The 22,164-nt window shown below is 41.8% G+C and overlaps 2 protein-coding genes across 27 annotated transcripts in view; one reads left to right on the top strand and one right to left on the bottom strand.

Moving 5' to 3' along the window:
* The window catches only part of LOC1273035 (high affinity cGMP-specific 3',5'-cyclic phosphodiesterase 9A), a 127,212-nt gene that overhangs the window by 55,676 nt on the left and 49,372 nt on the right, over positions 1–22,164 (top strand). For 16 of the 26 annotated variants that reach the window (XM_061651229.1, XM_061651235.1, XM_061651245.1 and 13 more), the window contains 2 exons: positions 3,438–3,476; positions 13,360–13,422. The gene's annotated coding sequence lies outside the window, so the exon portion shown is untranslated. Of the gene's footprint in view, positions 1–3,437; positions 3,477–13,359; positions 13,499–22,164 lie in introns of all 26 variants that reach the window. The other 10 variants (XM_061651241.1, XM_061651225.1, XM_061651243.1 and 7 more) reach the window with 4 other exon arrangements.
* Positions 17,023–18,604, bottom strand: LOC3290711 (uncharacterized). The gene is made up of 2 exons (XM_563189.3): positions 18,418–18,604; positions 17,023–18,243 (listed from the first exon to the last, which is right to left on the bottom strand). Exons 1-2 carry the CDS (start codon positions 18,491–18,493, stop codon positions 17,516–17,518), a joined length of 804 nt encoding a protein of 267 aa, XP_563189.2. The 5' UTR covers positions 18,494–18,604; the 3' UTR covers positions 17,023–17,515.

Here is a 22,164-nt window from a genome sequence, read left to right as displayed (position 1 = left end):
GGAAAGATGTTCTTGATACGTGTCCTACTGATCTGTCAATCATTCTTTCCCATTCTTATTTGTTGGATCTTGGAAGCGGTTCTATTAACCCTTGGATGTTATGATAAATGGAAGTTATTCGTATGCGAGCATTCCAAGAATAATTATCTAACATTTCTAATATAATCCAAGTTTGAATCATGTTTCAATTTCGGGTAACACCTACGTTAAGACCTACACCTAACAGTTTCACTAGACTTGAAGTCTCTATACAAAACATATAACAGTTGTAGAACAGTTCAGCTGTCGAATACGACGCACCTGTTAGCGCGTGCAGAAATACAGCGTTATCCTTGCGGTTCGTTTCGTTAAAACCATCGTAGTACACAGTGTGCTGTTGGTTACTTTAAAGGAAGTTCAGTACGTGTCGTTGTCTAAAGAAATATTAAGTAAGTGAAGATCCTGCTAGACGTGAACCTCTAGCGAAACAGTCATCACGAATAAGGAAATAACTGGTCAGAGGTAAATCAGCATTTGTACGAGTTTCGGTTAGAAACTCAGAAGTAACAGCATGAGAAAAACCACCACTAAGAATAAGGCAAAATGAAGCAGAAGTTGGAGGAAAGACAAATCATGTGAGATCTCCGTTTCTATGTGGCTTTCGTATTGGTATGTGGGGAATGAATAAAAAAATATTTCAATACGGCTTGATAAAAGTAATACCCACCAAACTAACGTGCAACGGGATCCGTAGGAGGTTACATGTTTACTGACGAAGAATCGTAACGTGTCTCATTAAATAACGTTTACCTCCGCGTGATTGGTAGTATTAGTTTGTTTGGAATCTGACTGGCTAGGAAAATATTTACACTGGCGCCGCCGTACGACTCCATCCATCGTTGACCGCTCGGGGATGGCTTTCAGCGGAGCACCTATAAAAGGTGGATATATCCGCTTTCAGGCCATTCGCCATTGTTCTGTTAGCTTTGCCTTTACCGTCCTCGTCCTGGTACGGGGTTTACTGTCGATCGTATCGCTTGCATGATTGATTGATGGTTTCACCTGGGCTTCGTCAGGATGAGAAATTGTAATGAATAGGAAAAGGTGAACGAATCATGATCGGACCAGGTAGGGCGGGTTAAATGATAGTGGAGTAATAATATCAATGAACAATGCTGGATGATGTGATGATGTATCAATAGATAAAAAAGTGTTCTTAACTATCTTAAATGTTGTTTGCGTTACTGTACACAGATGAGTTGTTGCTGGTTGCTGGTCGGCTTCTTTTATGTCGCAACTTGAGGGGATTTGGTTCTTGGAAAATATTTTATCATGCGAATACCGTTCGGTAGTGAATGTAACCAGACGGTATGTAAGCAAAACAACATAAAAAACTCCAAATATGTAAACCTGAATAGATCACAATCGTTGTAGAACGCTGTATGATGGCACTTTTTCCCTATTACCACCCTTTCTAACCCACCCACCAAACTTCTTCTCTTTTGTTACCATTACAAAGCGCACGGTTTTGGATTCTAAAAACTCGAAAATTAAGACACCACAGTTACGGATCGCTGGAAATTCCTCAAGCGTGGCGGGCTTGTTAGGTTCCGCTTGTGCAAAACCCGGGGCACAAACAGAATCTTCCAAAGGTTTTTGTACCAAATGTACCACACCATTCAGCTACGATACAGATGAGATCTCCTATTTTGCTTCTTCTTGTTTTGGTCGTTTCCAGTTGGTTTACGTCTCATTTCGGTGGCTGTTTTATGGTTAAATAGCGCACGGATTGTACACTCGGCTCGTTGTGGATGCTCGTTTTTACCCCAACGCAAAACAGCGTCGCGTCTTTTGGGTCGCGAATGCGGTGCACTCTTCCACGTTGACTGCAAGTTTTTGTTACGACCACGACTCATTTTGGTATTTTATGTGGAAATCTTTTTGTGTAAAATAATCTCAACTGTGGCATTTTTTACGGCGATTTAATAAGGGGTTGCGCGTATTCATGATTTTGTGGTCGTTAGTCATCTGCTATGGTTCGGATGGAGATCTTCACTTTGTACGATTCGTACCAGTTCAGTTCACACTGTTCTGATATTTTAATGAGTGTTGAAATACTGTGCTGTAGCGTACATGCGGCGAGGGAGCTGTTATGTTATGATGCTGTAGAAATATTCGACATATCAGGGTTGTAACGCTCAACCAGTTGAACATATTGCGCTAAATTCACACAATGTTTTCACTGCATTTTATAATGCAGCAGTGTTCCTAAGTTGTGTACCGAGTAGGCACCATGTGGCTTCAGAGTAGTACATCGGGAAACGGAACATGATAAGCCGAAGGTATCCATGCTACTGTCAAATACTCATTAATTAAGCCGAGCGAGCTTCCAAGGTATTTTAGAAACATATACAATTGAAGGGCACTAGTTCACGTTCGCACAGACCACCGTTTCCGAATCGTATCATAAGGACGCATCGGAATGAAAATTAATTATTTTCACGACTAAAGTACAAGGTAGTCAGATGCTACGCGGATGTCTGTGATCAAAACTTATGGCACATAATCGATGCCTTCTGTACCTTGCCTTCTGTATCTTGACGCATTTTACGTACACAGTTCTGGAACCAGGCCACTCTAGCTTAAGGCAATAGTTACACCCTTCTCACTCCTGGCATACTCACTCAAATGACCGCCATATACAAACACTTCAAACTCCGCCATCAAGTGGAATGATCCAGAATACAACGATGCGTTTGGGTGGGGCCTTCGTGCGTACACTACACGTGTCTGCAAGGTGGTTTATTATAGTATTTTATAGCCTTCACTACAAGGTGGCATTATTTTAATCAACCACCAGTCCCCACCAGTCGATGGAAACGGGGTCATCGGGGCCCTGTTTGTATTATTTTTGTGTCGTTTGTTTCAGTTCCTGTTTTTGAGGCTGGCGCACATCAAGGCTAATGCTGGCTGTCGATAATATTTATTGCCGGAAGTGTGACAGTGGTGGTAGAATGGGTTGGTTCGGAATCGGATAGTACGGCATTACGTTCGCACACTGCGATCGAAAGCAATCAACCATCCGTTAGCGTTGCCGCTTACCGTACTTAAAATGACACACATAAAGGTGGTTTACATTTGTCGCTCGAAAAGAGGGTCCTAAAAACAATCATCCGTTAGGGTTGTAAGCGAATACGCAGACAACACACATTGGTGAGAACTTTACAACTGATTGATTAAGTTATTTGAGGAGATGATTCGGAACTCGATTTACTTCACGTCAGATAGAGGAAAACTAAACCTGGATGTTGGGTAAATGATATTCTTCTTCGGTGTCTATGATCTGGTATTTGTGTCTACCGCGTCGATGACGCTATATGAACTGTACTCTCGTTGCTTCCTTGTGTTAGCAAACCAGTAAACTGATATTTCTATCTTATCCTGCCATATCGTTTCAGCTATTAATCGAGCGGATGTTTGGCGAGCCGCGCTGTCAGGTAATTAAATTCATTCTAATTTCACTTCAATTATCTGCGGAAGAATGCGATAGCGGGCTGCTGCACGCTGTTGAAACGGCATACAGCCTTGCGGTTTGACTTTGAAGGAGCTATAATCCGCCATCGGCTTTGGGCTGAGAATGAAAGCCGTAGCAATTACTTCTTCTCGGTGCGGTTGCCGTGGTTTGGAAGAGCCACTTGCAACGAGTGCAGAGTGTATAGTGTTTGAAGACGCGGTTAACCGACGATTGCGTACTCCCTGCCCACTGGGCTTATATTAATCCCCTGCTTGTGGAGCGGAAAATTATGGATCGAACGGAATTTATGAGCAGCAGATACCCGCTTGTAAGACGTTTATTACGCACGGGTGCGCCTGTTTACAGCAGCTGCAGATGAGGACTGATACGAGGTTGTTTGTTACAAGTACAAGTACGTTACAAGACGTAATGCTTGGTTGCGTGAGATTGAGATGAAGCCGCTTGGAAGATGAGGTTGGTGTATGTGTTATTTTATTCATTGTTTTAAATGTATCAAACTTAATATATTATCTATGGGAGGACATATAAAAGTTGTTCCGCTAACGTTACACCATTTATAACAATGCTTCCGTGACTACGCACTACACAGTATGTTTGCCCTTGAGCGATAAAGGTACGGCGTCCGGCAAGGCTCAAACAAATCAACAATTCTTCTAATTTATACGTCAGAGGCAACTTCAAACAGTGCTTGTGTTCCACTATCCCCACTATCGTTCGAGTTGACAGTTGAGCAACACTCCATCATCGAACGCTTACCTCCAATGCAACACTTCAGCAGCACGTGAATGGATGGCATGGCGCGTGTGTGGTGTGCAATTATTTTATTTCATTGCTCTTGTGCAATCATCTTTCGGTCTCTCGCGCAGCTTGCTGTTCGAGTTAATTGTTTGCGTTACTGTACTGTTTATCGTAACATCTCGCAACAGGGGCGGACACCGGTGGAAAAACAAATACTTGCTAGCCACCGTATCGATCGTGTCCGTTTGCCAGAGCAGCGTCGTACAGCTTCATGATGTGAAGTGTCTGTGGCAGGCAGTTGATAAATTAATTGTTCAACGCTACCGAGGCGTTGGGTTTTTCTTTCGTGGGAATGCATTGGGACCATGTGTGTGTGTTTGTTTGTGGGACTCATAATAGGGAGGAGTACTGGATTCACACGGCACCGAATCCGTTTAGTACGGAAGGGAGGTTAATTTATAAAACTTTGACCGTGATCGAAAGACTCACCCCCGGCATTGTTATGAACAAACGTGCGCTCTGGTGGTGGTAACCCTTCCAATGCAAGCAGTCCATTACTGATAGACCTCGGACTTCTGCAAACTTTACAACATCGCGTGTTGTGGAGGAGGTGTTCTTGTTGGATGAGGAATGTTGCTGGCGTTGGGAAGGTAATATTGAAACAGCTGCCAGCTAGGGGAAGGAATGTTTACTCTACCGTCCATCATTGTGCGACATGCGAGTTGGTGAGTTTTTTCTTTGCTCCTTTTTATTCGGATGCCTTGTGCAGCCAGGCCAAGCTTCGTCCATACCAGAACACACTATAAAGGGCGTTGGAATTGCAGGTGGGATTGTTTGATCATGCCATGCGTTGTACTACGATGGCGATTGAGCCATCGTGTCAAGTTTGTATGCCCCGCCGATGGTGTGGAAACAGATGGAAAGAAAAAATGTTGCAAAATCTTAGTTGTATTTTTGCAATAACAGTTACGATGCTTAAGATAACAACAAACACACACTGCGGAGGAATAAATGAACTGAGGAATTATAAAAAGAAAATGATTTTAAGAAACAGATGAGCGCAAAATTCCTCTATTATATGCGAACAAAATCTATCTTGCGACTGTTTCAAAGATTCATGCTGCACATGTAGCAAAATGTTATAAAGTGAATTTCTGCTAACATTTTTCAGCTTTTTTGGCAATTCATTCGCTCGTGGTTTCATCGGCAATGTGTAGGGATGCGTGCTGCTTGCAGTCTGTATTTCCGATCACTCGGCTGTCCATTTTTGAATTGAATCAGTGTACAAGAAAGCACGCCGACTAACGCGTAGCAAAAAGTTACGCTATGCCAAGCTTTTCCATCACTGTGCTGTTACGTGTTTTGGATGAGTTTGAACGAATTTTACGATTTACTTTCCTAGTGATGTGTGGGTGGTGCGCTATCACTGACACGTCGGCTGAACTCTTGTTGTTGACTTAGGGAAGGGTGGTAAAATATCACCCAACACTATCCTTTCAAGCGTGAATCCTGACCTGCTCTGTCTCTCTCAATCTCGCTCTCTCACTGTCTCGCTCTTTTTCTCAAACTTTCAAGCAACATCGCTGTATTTGTCAGTGGCGTGAATTACGAACGAATTTGTTCGTTAAATTTTCTACGCTGCTCGGGATCATGTTGAATTCACATGGCAACTTTCGCTTGCTCGCGCTTGTTCGCAAGATTTAGCGTTAGCTGTGAAAGTGCAAACAAACCATGCCTTTACTCTCTCCTTGTCCACCACAGCCCCCGTACAAACTGGAGCTGTTTGCTTTTCCCTCGCAAAACCGCAGCAGGGTGAGTGAGTGAGTGAGTGATGGAAGGATGTCGAGATCAAGAACAAGTTGTAATCAATTTTATTCATCAATTTCTTTCCGCTTTTAGCAGCATTCGACCCGCTTGTACCTTTGCGTCGAAAGATACTTTCGCTCCAGTTGTTGAGTTATGACAGCCTTACGGGACGGCATGAGAAGGAGATGTTTTATTCAAATCATTTTACAATTTGACGGATGTAGGCATACATGCCAGGAGTTTGTCAAACATCGTGATGAATGTGAATTGCTTGTACACCGTACGGTGTGTAGTAAATTTGAGAACTTAATTTGAATTTTCATTATGACGTATTGGTTCCCGATGTGGAGCACTTTATTACTATGGTATAGTTGTGATGATGATAGCAAAACAATGGCAAAGTAATGCTATAGCTGAATAACGGTTGACATAGGAAAGGCGAAGACCATATCGCGTATGCTTGAAGGCTTTGTAAGAACATAATTTGTTAGAAGTATTCAGTAACGCTTTTATGGTACTAAATTACATTAGCCTTCCTCATTATGTAACCTTCTATCTTCATATTATGAACTACAAAATTCGCTATGCTCCGTTTCAAAGGAGTATTTAGTCCACAGTCGGCTAACGCTGTCTTGGACAGCAAATTAATTGCTGTACTGACACAAGCATCACGTTGTAAATACAATCCATAGTGAACAAATTAACGCCTTAGTAGTCCACCATCTGCTGCAAAAAGTTTCTCATTACAATATGTTACCGTCATGATGCTGGTACCATACCGGACTTTAGCTTCATGATTGTTAAAACAAAGAAAACCATTGAAGGTCGTAAATAAATTTTTTTCTTGAGCGTGTAGTTCATCAGTGCGATCAATTTCCGATAAACTTCCGCTAATGTAGTCTCATTTATTTGGTGGTACGGTCGGTTGCGTGAAGCAGATTTGAACCCTTCCTGAAAGTAGTTTCTCTCGGCCGTTCTTAGACACACACACACACACACCCACAGCCACACATATTCGGGAAATCCTTAGAGAGAGAAGTTTCTTTGTGCACGGTCTTGTATTATCAAACCCCTTCCTTTCTCAAACCTTTCTCCGTACACAGACACACATACGCCCTTTTCGTTTGCCGATTATCTGATTTAGGCGACAGGCAATCGGAACGCGGTGCATTAACGCGTCTGTGACGCAAGCAGGGCAAAAGTGGGTAAACCATCTTACCATCGATGCCCCCCCTCCCTCCTACCCCACTTCATCGTTTGCAAACGGGGGTAAATCTGCAAAATGGTAATGGAGAAATGCTCGCTAGAGAAATGTGGGTCGTTTGTAGGGAAAGTTTAGGTTGTGCTCGGTTGAAGGGATTTATGAGAAAAGTTTATCCTGCACTTCCTGCGCCGTCTCCTACGCCATATTCCGTGGACTCGGAGTAAGTTGGTAACTGGTGGTCCCTTACCAGCACCAAGAACCTTGAAAAGATGAATGCTCGCGCACTCTGGTGGGGCTGTTTATTTGTTGTTGTTTTTGTTGTTTTTTTTTAAAGCTAAACTTTTACCAGTGCGAAAATGTTTGAACTATGCAAACCAACGACCGGTTCGACATGAGGTAAAGTTTACTGGTCGACGTTCAGCTTTCGAATGGGTTATGAGCTACCCATGGGTGATTTGGCTTTTTCCTTCCCGGGAAAGGACCCAGTGGAGTTCCCTTTCGGAGGGCAAGCTCAATTAGTGTTGGGGGGATGTTTGGGATAGGTTTTTTTCGTTCTCAAAATTGAGCTTTTTCCAATTTTGCAAAAGGGTCGACGCTTTTCCCAGTACATCAGGCGTGCTGTGCCGAAAGTTTTCTTTGATGGTGGGGAAATTAAATGGATTATGAAGTGTGCTCTTCGATCAATTATGGAGTGAGAGAGGAACCAGCAGTGTGGAAGGAAGAAGATAAATAGGCTTTCCTGACGTCCAAAAATACGTGTTTTTTTCTGATCCTTAACCAGAGCTTAAAGCAGTAGTTATCTTAATTAACATTTTTGTGTATTCTACTTTTACTTTTGCAGAAGTTATTTATTTTCTGGCATAACCTGTGTAAAGAATAACTTCCTATGCAATTGATATTTCACAGGCGTAGATTTTTAGTTGATCAGCATTTCAAATCATTGAAATTGTTGAGCTTTTTTTTCTTTTGTCCATCAGGTATTGCACCGTGAAGGTTAGAGGAAACGCTGGTTTTAACAGTTACGAACAACCTGGCGTCTCCATTGGAACCGCGTGTTTTTTGTACGGATACACAGCTGTACATCATTACCAAAGAATGCAAACCATTTCGGTGCACCGTTGGATTGCACCTGCTTTCCTCAACGAAGTGGTACAAAAAACAACCTTATTCTGGTGGCAGCTGAGACACGGCAACATGTTTGTTTTAAAATGTTTCACATACGGAATTTTACACCTTCTGGAATAACTCTGCTTGGGTAGCCACATCCGGGTGGTTGACTGGGAATTTCCTTTCGCTGAGATGCGTGTTAGTATTCTTGTATGTCTATGCCTTTTCACCGAGGACTCCAGTTACACCTAAAGGCAACTCTGTACAATAAAGGAAATACTTTCTTGTTTAGATGTGCTGCTGGTAGGGAAGTTTCGGGAGTCTCTGCACCTGCGTCGTAGTTGGCCTGGCTGTAAATACGTGCCGGTAAAGTAGTGGCAGTGGCGAGAAGCTTTTTAATTAAATTGTACATAAAGCTGGGTACCGGTTTTGAATGCACGATGGGTCGCGCTGTTGTGGGATACCGGCACGAAATACCAATTTGCAGAGAGAAACAATTATGAAAATGGTTATTATTAATAGAACGGTTTGCTGTATGGGGTAGCACAAAAAAAAATTCCTCTGCCGAAGGGACAGTGAAAGGCAAACGAAAAGGTTAACGTGACCACCAGTCAGTAGCACGACCGCGGTGTGGTTCGAAATTAGTTATTATGTGTAAAGACGCCAGTAGAAAAGCAAATAAAAGCTATTTTACCTTTATCTCACAATGGAAGCTGTTGGTGTAGGTTTGCTAGCTTTGTTTGCATTGTACTGGGTATTAATGTTGGCACTTAAGTGCTTTTCAGCGGTATCTGGGAATTCATAGATTTAGCATAGACTTACACTACAAAAAAGCAGCTTATTACGGGAATTTATTATCTAAAACAACAGTAGCCCGAAGAAGAAATATTACCATAAAAGGGCATGTCTTTACACGTGTCGGTTGTATCGTGTTATGATTCCTGTTTGACCTGTACCTGTGCGTAGCTGGCATGCGTTTGAGCGATGTTTTTGTAAATGTATACGTTCGAGCGGAACGTTTGCACGATTGAACGAAATGAATTGCAAACACAATATGATTGAATCTATCGAAGCGTATGAAGTGCTGCACCGCTTCCAATTAGCTTTTGGGAAAGGTTGATGCTTTCGTACGGTTAAGGCTTCCGAAGACAAACCACAAATTGCAAAAGAGAGAGAGAGAGGCATCGAGAAATCTGCGTAATTGAAAAAAATAAAATCCATACCTTAAAGGAAAAGACGTCGATCTGCGTCCGTTAGATGCTTGGACCGGTTCGAAGCTTTGGCAGCGTTTGATTTGCTCGTTTTGGTGTATTGTGTTTCGGTGCTAGAAAACATCAAACGATTCCTTTCTTTGCTTCTGCAACGTCCTTTACAATCGTGAAGTAAATGTCGGGTGAAAGGTCATATATGAGCAAGAAGTTGGTAGATGGGGCGGGACAGGTGTGTGCATACAATAGACACACAGCAACCGTGATGCTTGCAGCTGCGTAGTGCAATGTACAGTGAAATCTGTGCGCAATTTGCTGAGAGCTTTCTGTTCAAAGGCGCAGTGCAAATGATTGGCTTTAGAGCTTTCAAATTCAATAGCACGCATCCTTTTCGAAAGTTGACTATGTAGGACGTTTGACAATTGTTGAAGCGCTGGATTGTTGTAGTAAGATAAAAAGCGCTTTTTTAACTATTTAAGTAAACTCATTTCATGTCATTTCATGTTTGTATTGACCAGTCAATCAACAAACATTTTTATGCGCTTTCCACAGGCGCTATCGTGAATGGATTTTAGAATATTTGCAATATAGCGATTGTGTCATTCATATGATATGAATAAAAGTGCGATACAAACTCGGCTATCAAAGAAACAAAAAAGCTGAGAAGAAAACAGAACGGAAAGGGGACAGCCCTACAACCGAACGGATCAGTGAAATGTTAATTAAAACTTCGTTTTCCTGTGTTTTTTTTTTTCGCGTAACAGAACCACTTGGTATGTTTGGCTTTGGTTGTTTAGATGCTTTCCCATCGTTTTTCACAGGACTGGATCCTTTTTAGGGATGGATCCAGTTTTGTTTGATCCATCGACGAGCACGATCGGTAGCGCGTAGTGGTATTTTGAGGAAAGTAATTTTCAAATTAGTCCGCCTTCCATCTTGGTTGTTCGATGTCTAGAGTGTTTTTAGTAGTTTTTTTTTCTTCTTATTTTTGTCTGGATAGAAGTTGGGGGCGGGTTATTGGCTTTTTGTACATGAACTTTGACGAGTAAACCAAAAGTATCGGAGTGACTCAATTGATTAATTATGCCGTGTGCGTAGATGTTTCTGTCATTTGGCCATAATACATACCTATTAATAAAATTTTATTTTTTAACGCGTTTTAAGAATTATTTATCGTATAAAAGCATTCCAAAGCTTCAGTAGTGAGCTGTCCTTTTGGATTGTAGCGAAGAATTTTATCGAGTCACTCGGCAGAATTCTCGCTCAGGTTTCTAGGTTATGGACTCGTATATGATGAACTAATCGATAATATTCGTCGTCCCAGATAGCAGACCTACGTGTGTGCTCTCTGTACAAACTTGCACCAAACACCGTCGGCTGCATTTGTATTTGTTTTCTGCTGATGTGTGTGGATGGTGTGTGGGAAGAGCATTTTCTTCGCCAACACACACTGGTCGCTCATGGCGTTTTCCTACCGCTAGCGATGGAAAGTAAACGTCTCCAAAGGTTGGGTATAGTAACCCGGAATGTACGAGCCGAGCTACATTTCTATTGCGTTTGAGAATGGAGCAGAATAGGGGAGATGCCTTGCCATCCCCGGATGCCAGTTGCACACCTGCAAGTGATTGAGGAAGTGGTTGTATCTCTTTCCCACACCGACCACACTCCCACGTATCATCGTTCCTCCCCCCTCTTTGTGTGCTGCATTTGAATGCAAAATTGTGCACATTAAATACATTGACTGGTTTGACTTTTTGTAGCATATACACGGACAACACTACACAGCACACACTACTAGCACATACCAGCGTGGATCTTACTGTGCGGATAGTGTGTTAACTAGGAAACCCAAGTAAAGCTTACCGCCGGCACATTTTCAGTGCGGTTGAAAGTTACCCTCGGTGTATCAGATACCTGTAGGTAGTTCCACACATTTCTCCCGACGGAATAGGGGATTGTGTTATAATTCTGACCATCGCCGGGACAGAAGCACACTACTACTGGTGCTAAACACAACCTTGCGCAAAGTGAGTTGGTCTAACTTTCCTAGGCCCGAAGGCGTATTGGCTCGGGCACAAAAAAACCTCTTACGGCCCCGTACAAGCCTGAACAAACATTACTTACGATTTCGCAATCGAACGAGATAACCTTCGACCGCTTGTACTGCACTCGTTTCCGGTTGATGTGTCCAATGGCGCTAGTAATCGTAGTTGTCTGCAGCATCCTTGTGGGGCAAAAACTGGTTACAATGTTCGCCATCGTGGGAAATACACCATAGCTTTGGGAAAGTATTAGGGGAAAAGCGAAAAACAGAGCAAACTCATACCAACTCGTGCACCTGTCTGAAACTTTCCGACCGCAAAAATTGCTGTCAGAACTTTGGTGATCGTTTTGTTTTGCTATTGTTGTGTTTATTTGTTCGACTCGGGAAGGGCTTTTTATGTTTGATTAACCTTTACATAATATACGTGTGACTTTATTGTACATTATTTACCACAGCGAATTGTGTTTCATTTTACACGGTGGGTAGTTGGGGATTTGTTAAAGCTTAGTGTTTGATTTCAAAGCCCGATAAAGCTTCATACTTTACAACACAGTTTTTGCTTTTAATTAAACTCTTGTAATGCCAGTAATTGAATTGAATAACTTAAAAAATGGTTAGAACTATTTTCCAAAGTATAAAGTGATCTATTTTTTATGATAATAATGTTATGATGGAATTATGTTGAGGATTTACTTTTGAATGCATTAAACCAATAGAACTTTGCAAGACAAACAAGATTTTGAGCAGTCCAGAATTATGTCTAGCAAAGGTAAGAACAAATTCGCAAGACAATTATCACCCAGCAGCAATAGGAATCGTATGTCTGAAACAAAAGAAAAAAACGCAACGAAATCCGAAAGACAAACTCTCAAATCACGCTCCATGAAATAGAATGTCTTCGTTTATTTAACACATTTGCAGGATTACCGGAGAAATTTTTCATTTGTCTGGGGTTTCTCAGCCCTCTCCCTCCCCCTTTCATACGGTTCAGCGTCGTGTTTGCGTTTGTTATCCTTCCCGGTCATGGCTCGGTGTGTTCGTTGCTTTGCCACAGGAAAGATGGCGTGAATGTTCCATTGTTTTGAGTGCCAAATAGGGAAAGCCTACAGTTTTGAGCCAGGCTATCGTGTTATGTATTCAAGAGCCTGGCCGTCCGCTTTCTTTACACAGCTCCGGTAATTTATAGTGAAAAAGATGAATGTTTTGTTTGTTCGGGGTCCATAAAGTTTGATGATGGAAACTTTGGTGACATAATTTGGAGACAAAAAAACTTGCTGATGAAGTTTTTCTTTCAAATAAAGGGCTATTGTCCGGTAGTCAACCAGCTGAAGAACACTTTGTTTTGGGTTAAAATGATTTCGAGTGAGTTAAAGTAGAAAATTCTTTTGATTCATAATTGAACTGATAGGTCTTTAGCGCGCGCATAAAGTTATGAAATTTATTGTATATCTCTATCAAAATGAGACCTAACAGCTCAATTTTGTGTGGCAAAGACAACTGATCACTCAGAAAGTATTCCGTATTCCTCTTGTTAGTGTTAGTGTATTTTTATCTTCCGGTGACATTGACATTTTTTGTATCACTCTTCCCACATACCATATTTCAGCAGCTAAATGTGCTTAGTCACTTGTCCCTTTGCTTGGTGTAAACATTTCTCCTCATTATCGCCGTCAATTCGCAACCGCTCCGTCCGGGAAGTTGTTTAATTATTTGCTCTTTTGCGTTGTTTCACTTACAGCTCGAGCTTTCTAGATGCGCAACAAACGTAGGCAGTCCGGTCCGGTGTAGTGGCTTGTTAGCGGTAAGTAAAAAAGAGCCAAGAATATAATGAAGCTTTCGCCGAAAAACCTTTACCAGGAACAAGAAATAAAACAACTGTAACTAAGAGAGCAACGAATGACACGATGCCAAATGAAGTGCGTTTAAATATTGACGATGGGAAGTGGACACGGCCGTTTTCTCGAGTGTCAATCGAAAAGCACAGTAGGGCGAACAAAAAGTGAGCCCGAAATGGGGGCGGCCTTTTTTTACGCTTCCACTTTTTAGTCCAGCTGTGGCGGGCAGTGGTGGACTCCGTTTTCTTATCTTTCTAACTTGCCGCTTGCCGGAAGTATCCCTTATTCAATTTCTCACACGGTCGAAAAGGAGAAACTTGCTGTGCTACCGAGCTGGGTTGGACTGAATCGTGTTGTAGCGGGATTATCTGGGGAAGCAATGTACAGGTAAATGAATTAAATTAAGTTGAAGGAAAAGGAGAAAATTAATTAAACAAAGCCTGACGAACGTCTTGGCTCGTTTGATGTTAGTGCCGGTGTAAATCTTTGTTGAAACGTTCTCTAGCGTCACTTTTGTACAGTGAGTCCAAGGAACCGTCCGTAGGCGATGGCGAAAGCAGCGAAGAATACTAATGGTTGCACTAAATGTTGTTTAAATCCATCAGACTGTTGGTAGTGGCAAGGCTTTAATGTGTAGTACACTCTATAATTAGTGACAGTGGTGTAGCGTATATTCTAAAAAAATATTGTAAAGATTACCCAACATTATTTTTGTATGCATTCTAAACAAAACCAAGCACATGACGTCCATACTGTACATTTGTGGCGATGTCGCTAAGTATTCAGGAAGCTTATGTTCATTATCGTGCCGTTTTGAACGAGCGAGCACAATGAAGATCGATCATTTGAGCGTGTCGCTAAAACATGAACAGTTTTTTCCTCTGTTGTGCTATACCAAATTCCTCGTGCTGGGTGCTGAAGCAAATAAAAAGCTTACCTTAAAAAAACAAACTGGAAAACCTCTATGGTTTGCTCGTTTTTCTAGGAAACCATTTTCGAATGATGACGCGGAAGTTTTGCTGTAACATTCCATTCCCTGTTCAGGTAAACAGTCAGCAGGCTTTTGATTGTTGTCGGGTTCGCTGTATGCTGTTGCTCCGCCCCAAGGGCATGATGTGGTGTATCAATTGGTCTAGGGGTATATTTGGCTAGAAGTGATGCCTGCAATTGACAGGCACAAACCACTGAAACGTTTGAAGAGAGGTGTACAAATTAGCTCGTATCGGTTGAGTGTGTCGTTTTTTTTTGTTGGTATTGTGCTACGTGCCTATCATGCACAACCAGTACTTAGAAAGGAAATTGGCAAGTGGAATATGGTTGGTTGGAGGAGGCTTGCAGGGGGGAAAACAGGTATATGTTACCTGTCGATTTCATCCCGTACCATGGTCGGTAACTGATACAGCATTATTTGAAACGCATTGGATGCGAACATTATCGATGATAATCGCCCTTAAGCAGGTTTGAAGCTGATTAACGAATGGTAGTTTGTTGGTCTGACCCTTGCTTGTAGCGTTTGTCGATTGATGGTGATCCTTTTCTAATGGCAGTGCTGGCACAATAGAGCACAAGAACGTTCAACGAACGAGGGCATGATAGGATCAACCTGTACCTGGCAGCAAGTATTAAAATCCATGACTTTTCGCATCCATAGCCCAGAAGATGACAATCGATTGCTTGTCGGTTGCTTCTGCAACTAGCAAATAGGTTACAGCTTGGTTGGTACGGCGCTGAACGAAGCAGGATCCGTTCATTAGAAAGTGCAGCCAAGAGTACTTGCGACGGGGGAGTAAGGAACCTTTTACTGCGTACTTGTCGAAGCATATTCATTTCCTTCCTTTTAGCCCTTACGAAACGAACGATCTGTGTGGGGTGGTAGAATGGAAGTTCTTCGATAGCTATCGGCGGAAGCCAGCTGACGGTGCAGTTTATGCATCTTAATGCACACCATGAGTGTACGGGTGAGATAGAAAATCGCTCAAGGATACGTAACGGGGTCGTATGAATCGATATGATCGTTTCACTGTTGTTACCCTTTCCAACGGGATGACGTCCATCCATGCTTCAACACAAGTATGGGTGTACAGTTGATCTAAATATATGTAGTTTACCATGGCGAGTCGCTAGGTACGACGATGATGGTGGTTCAGTTACAACCAGCATGGGTAATCAATACATGTAAAGTGTTTGTATGTTTCATGAACACATTGTGCTTGTTTTTTGCACCTTATCAGTAGTAAACTAATAATTGTGCAATGTTTGGTTCAGTTGCTAGTGATGTTTATCATGATAGGGAATAACAATTCTGAAAACAAAATTCTTGATAGTCAATTTTTAATTTCTTCTAAATGATTCGAGGAATTTACAAACGCTGGTGGAACATTCAACCCCATTATCTCCCCCATCGTGGTAAAATCTGATGCTACAAGACCGGTCGTACGCTTATCCCAGCGATGAGATCTTTTGAAATGTTCAACTCGTCCCCGTAATCCGCCCCGTTTCGTACGAGGATTGATCATTGTTATCGTTTCGAGATTGAACCGACAAAGCTGCACAATAAGCTTAAGAGCTCGGGAATCATCCCGATTTGCTCAATCACAACTGCAGGGCGGACAGGGATTGACCTACGCGTCGAGCAGCTGCACTTGCAGCATCAATTGGAAGACAATTTTCAAACCCCTGTACCCCCGTTGCTCCCTGCCAGCTGCGCCTGATTGATGGCAAAGTTTCGTCAATGGCAAATGTGCGATCGATAGATGAACCGTTGCTACGAACCTGCATGCATTGCCCTCGTTTCCAGCGTTCTTCCTTCGCTTTCCTTTTGTGAGCCCTCAATCCGGCAAAGCGAACCTGGCAAACGACGCGGGATGGAAATAGCGCGCTTGTTGCCATAAATCCAGGGATTGTTTTCCCCATCCTTCCCTTTCGTAGCGCACCAACGCGGCTGATTGTAGAACCTTTGCTATTTTCTTTTCCCACTTATCCATCCATCGCAAAAGCTTATGATTAACTTATGGATGTTAAATCGCTGTTTGGTTTGATCGCGCTCGGTGGCGGGTTTTTTTCCTTCTTCTTTCTGACGAAACGTGAAGAAGGGCAAAAAGTTTTTCCTCGCGAATGGTAGGGATGGAAATGTGGGTACTTAGGGCAGGCGCGGGAAGTGTTTTTTTTTCGATCGCTTCATGTCACACCCTCGACGTCGATGGCAACGGTTGCGCTGCGCTCGCGAAAGATAATCGTACAAGTTTTAGGTGAGAACAGAAGACCGTAATGATTGAAGCAGAGAGAAAGGCTTACATGCTCACATGCACAGGCATACACACAAACGGATGCAGGGTAGAGGCACGAAATGATGAACAACGCAAGATCACAGATTTAGAGGTGTCGTAAATGTGATTTATGCTTGCGTTTCTCTCAATTTTGGGATTTTCTTCAAAATTTTGGTGCTTCTTTTGTTGCGTGCATGTTGTTGGGAAGGGGTTCACACAGTGTTAAAGGTTTTACGCTTGCTATGGATTTGTAGCCATGGAAGATAGATTTAAAAACTTTTTGAATGCCTCTCTGCTCGATTATGATGGAACGCTTAGATACAAGTTTATTGAAAAGCATACTGTAGGAGGACTGATTCTCAAAAATCTGGTTAAAATTTAAACTTTTGAAAGGAATTGTAAGCAGCAGCACGACAACCATAAATCTGAGTGTCAGCTATTTCAGCACCCTTGCACACATGTTCGGAAATGGTAACAAATACAATTTTCTTCTTTGCAAATTTTATAACCTTTTACGTAAGACCCCTTTGCAGTTTGAAACACATTTGCACGATCCACTGCTCCATTGAGGCATGTTCTGACAGTCGCCCGATACTTCTTGCATCATTATTTTGCCTTGCGTGGAAAAACATAATCAATGAACGCTCCGAACGCCGTATTGATGGTGGTCTGCTGCTGTTGGAACCAAGATGAACCACCTCCAACAACCACCGTTTCGACGGGTGGTTTGATTCCAGTCACAGCACCGTTGGCGTTCCCGGAACCAGCGCCGTGTTCGTGTGCCGTCGAGGGGTTAGTAATGAAACTCCTCCAACCACGGCACGGTATCATCGATATCCGCGTTCAGCTCGACGGGCTCGTCGTAAAGCGTGTTGCCGTCCGTATCGGTTCCCTCCTCAACCTCTTGCGCACTATCAGACGGGAGCGGTGGTCCGGCGGTGGTGGTTGTTGGGCCATCTGCTGGCACGTCGTGCCCCATTACGTCGTGTATGATGTTAACCGGACACTCGATCAGGTGCACTAGCAGGTCGATGATGTTCTTGTAGATGCGCTCGTTCAACTCCATCTGCCGCTCGGTATCCCGATCGAGCCATGCCCGGGGCAGTCCAGCGCTCTTCGTTTTCGGCTCGAGTAACGTTCGCATGCTTCGGTAGCGCTGGTCCAGCGTACCGAAGCCCTGTAACTTTCGTTCGACAGCGGCCCGAAGTCGATGGGCTTCCTGGAGCAGTTGATTGCGCTCGGTGCGAGCCCCCCTGGCAGCAAGCCCGGATGACGGCGGTCGCCGTGCGCCGGCGGTACGCTGGTACTCGTCGAAGCGGTGCTGTAACTGTGCGGCTCGTGCTTGTAAGGGGCGCAGATTGGCGCGGGTCTGCTGTAGCCGTTCGTGCAGGGCACGATTAATGCCTACCAGTTTCGCTTTGGTGTCGATGGATTGCCGAATTACAGATGATGGTGCTGGTGGTGGTGGTTGCTTCTGTTCGATGATTGGTGATAGTTGGTGCAGCGATTGTGGTGTAATTGCTGTATAAAATTGAAGAGACTTTAGCTAGTGCATCTTATTACATCCGGAAGTGTTTGTCCATACAGTCACACAGATCGTGGACGGTAGTCCACATCAATTCTGAATGTGAACACATCAATTTTGAATGTGACAGTTTTACTAATCTTTTGGATAATGTTGAACATGACCTTTACCTGTGATGTACTGCAGCTCCAATGTGCACAGTATCAATCCTAACGCATACAAATGACGTCCTTTGAATGAAAACATCTCGCTAAATTATAACTTTGCTCAAATGTATCGAATGCCAGCCTTGATGTTGAGCTTATATCTCAACTCAAAACAGGAAATTAGTTTAGATACGGTCAACCGCACTGTTAACACCGGACTGGTTCTATTCACCAGCAAAGTTGTTTATTTATATTTGCGATAATGTGCTCCAGCTCAAATGACCTGATCGTAAAATTTATCCTCTAAAGCTAGTGCATAATGTGTCTTTTACGGATTGTACGGTGGAATGTACTGCATTAGTCCAGTTTAACGACGACCGTTTTGGGTTCACTGCAATTAATTGCATTTCCAGCGCTAAGGGTGGTAAAAAACAAATGTGTGTTAGTGGGTGGGGAAATATCCAATCAGACAAGCTGTGTTGCGTTAAAATGCAATTTAGTTCGCTATTTTCCTTGCACAATCGTCTGTCGGACGAATCATGGTGGGTGTGAATGGGATGACTTTCTACGCGTTGCTATGCTAGAGCGAAAATGTAGTGGAGCAAGATGCAAATGAGCAACAAAAGCAAAGCAAAATACTTGTTGAAATTAAATCTGTTCCATAACGATTTTTTTTTGCGGATTTACTAGCTTGCTTAATGCTTAATGAAAACAAGCATTTGAGGCGCACTAGTGAAACAGTACAAAGTATCACAAACGCAACCCATTTTCACTGCTGGGATGAATGATAGCTTGTTAATTTTCTCCGTAATTAGCGCGGTGATGAGTATCATCGCATATTTCTAAATGATGGGAGCCTTCACGCCAACCGCGGACTGTAGTTGGAAAATTGAAACTCATTACACTCGCTCGCAATAGGAGTAACTGGGTAAAAGTGATTGGTATTTTGTAATGAAAATTTCATCACTTCAAACAGAGTGAGATTCAAAGGGGGAAGAAAAAAGAGCACAAGAACAAGGCAGTGAGAAAGTGAAAAACGAATGCACGGTGCATCAATATATGCAATCTCACGAACAGCTTCAAAAGTAGGACAGAAGCTTTTTCAGCTCCTTGGCCATGTGCATCAGGAAGTTTTTCGGGAAATTGTTTTCCCCCATTGCAACCAGTCTGCTTGAAAATGAAATGTGTGTTATGTGCTTAATTAATGTGGACGACGTGCTGGTCATTGATGTTGTAATAAAAATAAGCATTTGCATCACTCATCCGTAATTTCCATATGTAATTTTCGATGAATGTGTGGTTTCACTGGTCCTACAGTAATAAAAACGGTATCATTTATAGGACTTTATTCACATTTTTCAGTTCCTGCAGCAACTGCAATGTACTATATTCTCTTTAAAAACAATACCATAGCAAAAGTTTGTTATGGGGGTAGTCTTTCCCTTTATCGGCGCTTCTTCTAGGAAGATACTTTATTTATTTCATAATGCGTGGTTATCGATAGAAGTCGAATTTCATACTTTTGATTAAGCTTGCCATATCTCGGCATAGTTCGGGGAAGGAAAACAATAATCATGCTCGAGCTATGCTACTAACCCACATAATAAAGTTTTCCCTGCTGTACTTGTACCAAAAACGCTCTAAAATAGTGATTTTTTGTTGCTGTCCAGAAACAGCCAAACCCCCTAAGTGAGGGAAAACATCCCTGATCGATCCGTTTTTCGTGCTCAATTCATGTGGTTCCCGTTGATTGATGCATAACAGATCGTCTATCGATGGGAATTCATCTTTCCTGGCACGGGCCCCGAGTTTGTTATTAGCGTAGATGCGAAGGGTTCTCCGGTGGGAATTCATATTATCCACCACACGAACCACCACGTGAACCTGAGAGGACGAGGTTGTTCGTTTGATGGGCTAACTAAAGCAAATGGTACGAGTATCCATGCAACAGTTTCCCTTTAATGATCGAAAGCGTAATGTTTCAATCAATTGCACAGCGGTATCAATTTTGCGATGATAGTTGGAGAACCTAGAGAGCGATGTTTGTTTGATGTATTTGTAGTTATGTTTTTGACCGACCAATCCATTTATCATTTGGTTTGGATGGTTCAACTTCTGTTATCTGTGATTAAGATAACTGTAAATTTTCAAGCTTCAATGGAATAATCGCTAATGTTGTAGTTCAATGCTGGTTGATGTGTTCAATGTTACATCTCCATTGCTTCATAACGAGATAACGTTAATGTTTTGGGCTTAATCATTCATTAATGAATTTTATTATTACATCCATGTTCTAGTGATTCACTCACTTTTTTTAAACAAAATCCCTTTTTTATGAGTGATTCACTCACTTTTTTTTAAACAAACTCACTTTTTTATGAGTGATTCACTCACTTTTTTTAAACAAACTCACTTTTTGATGAGTGATTCACTCACTTTTTTAAACAAACTCACTTTTTTATGAGTGATTCACTCAACAAACTCACTTTTTTATGAGTGATTCACTCAACAAACTCACTTTTTTATGAGTGATTCACTCAACAAACTCACTTTTTTATGAGTGATTCACTCAATTTTGTAAACAAACTCACTTTTTATGAGTGATTCACTCACTTTTTTTTAACAAACTCACTTTTTTATGAGTGATTCACTCACTTTTTTTAAACAAACTCACTTTTTTATGAGTGATTCACTCAACAAACTCACTTTTTTATGAGTGATTCACTCACTTTTTTAAACAAACCCACTTTTTTATGAGTGATTCACTCACTTTTTTTAAACAAACTCACTTTTTAATGAGTGATTCACTCAACAAACTTACTTTTTTATGAGTGATTCACTCACTTTTTTTTAAAAAAAACTCACTTTTTTATGAGTGATTCACTCAACAAACTCACTTTTTTATGAGTGATTCACTCACTTTTTTAAACAAACTCTCTTTTTTATGAGTGATTCACTCACTTTTTTTTAAACAAACTCACTTTTTTATGAGTGATTCACTCAACAAACTCACTTTTTTATGAGTGATTCACTCACTTTTTTAAACAAACTCACTTTTTTATGAGTGATTCACTCAACAAAATCACTTTTTTATGAGTGATTCACTCACTTTTGTAAACAAACTCACTTTTTTATGAGTGATTCACTCAACAAACTCACTTTTTTATGAGTGATTCACTCACTTTTTTTAAACAAACTCACTTTTTTATGAGTGATTTACTCACTTTTTTTTAACAAACTCACTTTTTATGAGTGATTCACTCACTTTTTTTAAACAAACTCACTTTTTATGAGTGATTCACTCACTTTTTTTAAACAAACTCACTTTTTTATGAGTGATTCACTCACTTTTTGAAACAAACTCACTTTTTTATGAGTGATTCACTCACTTTTTTATGACAGACCGTGCCGCCATACGTAGGATTGACTATCCTGCTATGGGGGGGAACAATTAGTCACTGAAAGCCAAGCCCACAAGTGGGTACAGGCAGGCCTTGACCGACATCGGTTGTTGAGCCAAAGAAAAAAAAAAATCATCACAATGAAACAGAGTGGAAGTTTTCAGTGGAAGGTTTTCTTTAAGCTCATCTTAATACCTCGAGAACATCTCTGTCATAGAAACCTGCGTTGAAGCTTTTGCACTTCAATTTGTTTTTTTCCATACTTTAGCCATTGAAGCAGAGGCGTCATATATTAGCGGATAAAGTAGCGGATCCAAGCTGACCCAGTACAACGAAAATTCCTGTAGTGCTATTGAAAATGGCGCGTTCA

Source organism: Anopheles gambiae, chromosome 2 (assembly GCF_943734735.2).
Source record: "Anopheles gambiae chromosome 2, idAnoGambNW_F1_1, whole genome shotgun sequence".
NCBI classification, from domain to species: Eukaryota; Metazoa; Arthropoda; class Insecta; order Diptera; family Culicidae; genus Anopheles; species Anopheles gambiae.
This window is presented reverse-complemented; position numbering and strand designations above follow the sequence as displayed.

Coding starts and splice junctions, on each gene's coding strand:
- LOC3290711 (XM_563189.3), bottom strand. CDS start 18,493: ATGTTTTCATTCAAAGGACGTCATTTGTATGCGTTAGGATTGATACTG. Junction 18,244..18,417: donor GGAGCTGCAGTACATCACAG/GTAAAGGTCATG, acceptor AATTTTATACAG/CAATTACACCACAATCGCTG.